This window comes from Meleagris gallopavo, unplaced genomic scaffold (genome assembly GCF_000146605.3).
Source record: "Meleagris gallopavo isolate NT-WF06-2002-E0010 breed Aviagen turkey brand Nicholas breeding stock unplaced genomic scaffold, Turkey_5.1 ChrUn_random_7180001957721, whole genome shotgun sequence".
NCBI classification, from domain to species: domain Eukaryota; kingdom Metazoa; phylum Chordata; class Aves; order Galliformes; family Phasianidae; genus Meleagris; species Meleagris gallopavo.
Window position 1 is genome coordinate 76,380 of NW_011217737.1, and position 5,191 is coordinate 81,570.

General features: G+C 54.2%; 1 protein-coding gene across 1 annotated transcript; it reads left to right on the forward strand.

Moving 5' to 3' along the window:
* Window positions 1-2,118: 2,118 nt before the first annotated feature.
* Window positions 2,119-4,617, forward strand: SLC48A1 (solute carrier family 48 member 1; the record flags this gene model as incomplete). The annotated part of the gene is made up of 2 exons (XM_010728425.2): window positions 2,119-2,305; window positions 3,151-4,617. Coding segments are annotated over 2 exons (324 nt in total), but the record flags the coding sequence as incomplete, so codon positions are not given.
* Window positions 4,618-5,191: the final 574 nt, after the last annotated feature.

A 5,191-nucleotide genomic window follows, 5' to 3' on the forward strand; every position in this document is an offset into this window, starting at 1 on the left:
CCGAGCCTCCTTCCCCTCTGCTTCATGTGACAACGTGCTTTCTGCTGGCTGAGCTCTGGCTGAAAGGATTCCCTGTGCTGAAGGGCCTCATGACCCAGCTTTGCACGCCCTGGTGCTGTCAGCAGGCTTCTCTTCTTCGGGAAGTGCTCGGTGTGGGGTTGGGGATAAGCTGAGCTTCCTTCCCAGCGCTGTGTCAGGCATCGGGCTGGGCTCAGGCTTGCTGACGGCTCACGTGCTGCCTCTTCTCACTGCATTGCTTTCGGGGCGTTGACTCAGCAGTTCAGCTCATTTCTGCTGACTCATCTGAAAGCCTGCAGGGTTGCTGCATGTTTTGCCAGCTGCAAAGCCAGAGCTCCCCTCTCATCAGCAGCTTCAAGGCTGAGAAATACCAGGAGGAGCTGAAGCTTTTGCTTTGGCTGTTACGGGTTTTATCTTCTGCAGGCTGGCTTTTATCTCCCCGAAACCACCTGGCTGCACTTTGAGTTTTCTATGGCTCTCTGCAGAGGGCATTTTAACCCCCTCCACCCCACCCAAGACCCCAAGAAGATAAAAACCACCGCCGGGTTTCCTAGCTCAGAGCTGCCCTTGTGGAGGTTCGGCTTCCTTTGAGATCAGAAAGGCTGCAAGCAAGGAGCTGCAAAGCAAAGCCAGCAAAGCGCTGCTGCTGGCAGCGGTGCTCAGCTGCCATCCTCCCCTCTGCTGTTTTGCTCAGTGCCACAATGCCCTCTTTGAAGCCTGGAGAAGCTCTGCGTGAGCGATGAGCGGGAGGAGCGTGCTGCAGGCTGGGATTGGAGCAGTGCTGTCGTCCCGTTGTCCTGTCTGTTTGTCCTTCCTCTGCTCTGTTCCTTAAGACAGGGCGTGGAGATGAAGGAGAGCAGCAACGAGGGCTCGTTTGGATGGCAGCAGTGCCAGATTCAGGCACTCCCAGGTGCTCCTTGGTGGTGCTGTGGCAGTGATGCGAGCTTTGCTCACGCTGCTGTGACTTCAGCAGAGGGAAAGCTGCTCCAAATGCTGTGCACTCCTCACTGGGAAAGCAGCAAACAGCCCAGATCTGAGGGCTGGAGGGGCTCGAAGTGTCGTCTTCCTCAAAAGGTGGCAGTTTTTAGAATAAGAATAAGGGAGGGATGCGTTGTCTTTCTGTCGGAAGCTGCTGGCAACTGTGATGTGGATGCTTTGGGGCCTTTTTATCTCCCTTTTCTTCCCTTCTGACAGTGAAACGTGGTGATGGAAAGGACACCCAAGCCCAGGAAGTGCCTTTTGCTGCTCTTTGACCGATCCTTTCATCAACAAATAAAAAAAGAACAAACTCTGCCTGCTCAGATATTACTCTGGTTGTGTAATCCAGACCCAGAAGTGCTGAGCTGGATTTAATCCACTTTACACACTGCACGAGAGTGCTTTGCTCCAAATGGGAGCCGTGTGCACGCTGACATCAGCTGGGAGCTGCGATCTGCGCCCCTTCGCTTCCAGAAATCCCATCAGAAATGTCCCAGTCTTTTGAAAACAGGCCCAATTTAACATCGGTGTTGTGGGCTTGGGTTTCTTTTTCCTAGGAGCTCAAGTGTGAAAGAGTTGGGTCGTCATTGCTGGCTGTCAGAGCACTTTCAGGACGGCTTGGGAAGGCAGAGATTCCTGCTCAGCCACCTGAAAGCACAGATAATGATGGAGCGAGCAGTGGGGCTGCGTGGTGGTTGGGTGCACCCTGACTTAAACTTGTTCCAACCGGGGCAACGTGTTTGCTCACATCCCTGCAGTCGTGGTCCTCACCTCGTGGTAATTCAGTGCCTGGGAAGTTGTTTGTGCTGCAGACGAAGGGCTGTGCAGCAAATGGGGCCGTGCTGGCAGCAGCTGATGGAGCAGATGGATGGCATGGGTGTCACCGGGGCCAGCAGGAGGGCTGTTTGCTGGGGCTGGGGGTGACAGAAATCAGCCACACTGCTCCATCCCCACCTCAGAGTCTCCTTCCTGTGTGGCTCCTGGAGCACGGTAGCAGTGGGAGCTGTTATCTCTGGGTCTCTGGAGGCGTTCAGAGGGGGATGTGTGCGAGGTGGAGGTGGTCCTGCTGTGTTTGTTCGTGGCCTTGGTGCTGCAGCGTGCTGCGTGCTCTACTGACTGCCCTTGCTGTCTGATCAAGCAGGTGTTCTGGCGCTCTGGGCCCTAATCACGCATGTGATGTATGTGCAGGATTACTGGAGGACCTGGTTAAAAGGGCTGAGGTTCTTCCTCTTCATCGGGATCCTCTTCTCAGCTCTCTCCGTGGTGGGATTCTGCACATTCCTCGTCCTGGCCATCACTCAGCATCAGTGTGAGTACTTGGGTTGCAGAAGGCAGCGGGTTGGAGCTGCCAGCAGCGCTGGGACTGCTGAGTTTGGGTCTGGAGGAACAGAGAGGGCAGAGCTGGGGCCGGAGCCTGGGGAGGTGTTCATAGGATCATAGAATGGCCTGGGTTGAAAAGGACCACAATAATCATCCAGTTCCAACCCCCTGCCGTGTGCAGGTCGCCAACCAGCAGCCCAGGCTGCCCAGAGCCACATCCAGCCTGGCCTGGGATGGGGATCCACAGCCTCCTTGGGCGACCTGTTGGAGGCTTCTGGGAGGGGAGGGGCTGCAGGGATGCCATTGCTTTTCAGTTTCCTGCTGCTCTGTGCTGATGGCACGAGAGCAGTTCTGTTCTCTGATGGGTCCCACTCCATTGGGGCAGTGCCCATCTTCCCGTATTCCACATCTGCACTGTCAGACCTCGTCATGCAGCCCACGTCTTCCAGTTTGGTCTCCTGCAGAAACCAGAATGTACTTAACATGTATGACAAATCAGAGGAGTGCTCTTAAACACTGCTTCTTCAGCACTCCCAAAGCAGGTGGGTGAGGGTTTGGAAACCTCACTGCACATCAGCAGGGTGAAAATGCCTTCTGAGCTGAGTCAGCATGTGAAGCTTCCTGCTGTGAATATACTGCTGTCATAAGAGCTGATGTAATGACTCCCAGTATCTGCTGGGCAGAGGATGAAAGGCAGAAAGTCTGGGTGGGTTTTTTTTTGGGGGGGGGTTTGAGGGCTGCGTTTCTGTGTGTGCTTTTGTTTGGGGTCGAGGTGGATTCAGACCGTGTGAGGGACAAACAGGATTTTGAAATATGTCCCTTTTTCTCTCCTAGCCCTGACTGATCCCAGAAGCTACTACCTGTCGTGTGTCTGGAGCTTCATCTCCTTGAAATGGGCTTTCCTGCTCAGCCTCTACGCCTACCGGTACAGGAATGAGTTTGCAGACATCAGTATCCTCAGTGACTTCTGACACTGGGACTTTGCTCCTGTCTGAAGGTGCTGGATGTCTGAGCTGCCCCCCAGTGGTACGTGCAAGAGGCATACAGGAGGCAGAGAAGGAAGCCACCCAGTGCTGCTTGGTTTGTCTGTCTGCAGTAGGGGTTTTTCCTAATTGCTTTTACTCAACCATTTAAAGTTTGGCTAACGCTGTCGATCCGTTCCTTCTGTCACTTTCCTGTGTCTGGCAGTGAGCTGAAAGGCTCCATCTGCTCACAGACAGCAGGCCTGCACCCACGCCCTCGTCGCCCTGGGGTCCCTGGGGCTCACGTGGGTCAGCAGCCCCCAGGTGGGGGGCTGTGGGTTGATGCCTTGAGGATGCAGCCCCCGAGGGAGGGAGCTGCCAGCTCGCTCCAGGTGTGCATAGCAAAGAACCCTGCTGAGTGCAAGGCAGCTCCTTCTTGCACTGCTCTGCCCCATGGAGAGAAAGGGAAGGGAGCCCCTGGGTACCCCCAGCACCCCACATCTTCCAGGATTTTCTGCAGTGTGGCACAGCTGGCACAGCTGAGATCAAGCAACACCTTTGGGTCAGCGTGCACAGCAAAGCAGCAGGCAGCTCTGCCAGGACGCCGGCTGGGGGTCACCAAAGCCAGACATCACTAAAGCCAGACAGAGTCCACGTGTGTGGAACACACTTAGGAGCTTTAATGCTCAGGCTTTTAAATACTAAACCCTCCCTTCCTGCTGGCTGCCAGCACTGGCAGGAGGTGCAGTGCTGATCCCTGCCCACCGTGGAGTCTGCAAGTGCTTTTACACAGGCTGTCCTAACCCATCTCACACCTTCCTCCAACACAACACTGCCCGTGGGTTTGCTGCCTGAGTGCTGTTCCCAGCTCTGGAAACTGCTGGTGGTCCCTTCCCATCACTGAGTGAAATCACAGCAGGGGCACATATCCAAAACTCCCGTCAGTTTTTTTCCCCCCGGAGGTTTTTAAACTTTATTTTTGTGGTGGTGAATTTGCCCACAGACAGCTCGCTGAACCTGACCCCTGTTTTCTCTCTGACATCTTTTAGCTCTGGACTTTATACTCGTGTCTCAGCTTTTTAAAAGATGGTGTATGTAAATATATAATATATTTTTACATTGTTTGTGCTTCGGTTGCACGCTTGGTGTAAGACCTGGCCCTGCAGCAGGATGGTAATTCACAGCAGAGCTCATTTGTGTGTATCCCAGCATCTCCTTGTACTAAACCACACTGTAACTCGTATGTGATGCCACAATAAGAGCAGAAATACAGTCTCTTTCTCACCAATCCAGCGCCTGTAGTCACTGCTCCACAAAATTATTAAATCCTGTCTCCCTCCTTTGGTGCCAGAGTGAAAGGAGCTTCACTATGGGGGAGGGACAGGGGCTGCTTGTATGACACACTCGGTGCTTTGGGGGTGATGTGGGGCTGCTGCAGTTCTCTTTGGGGGAGGGAGGACTCATCTTCCTGTGATAAACGACCTCACTGTTGTCCTGTGCAGAGGTGCTGAGTGTTTTTCTCCTCTCTGGGACTCCCAGATTTGGGTTTTGCTGTCAGACAACCCCGGCTTCCTTCAGCCCTCTTGCTGTCTCAGAAGGTTTGGGGTTAAGCCACTGAGAAGCTGAAGCCTCTGGAGACCCTTTGAGGGATTTCAGGGGTATTTGGCTGCTGGGAGAGCTCAGCGCCAATCCAGAAGGGAGGGGAGGGCTGGATATGGTCTGAAAAGCCCCCCAAGATAGGAGGAGTGGAGAATTCCTGCACCCACAGTGGAGATTTCCAAACCTTTCTCTTCCTCTGGGTGCAGCAGATTTCCTTCTGGGCTTCTCCTTCTGCTGTTGTTGCACTGGATAAGCAGGGGAAGATGGAAGGGGAAGGAGAAGGGGAGAGGAAGGGGAAGGAAGGGGGAGGGGGA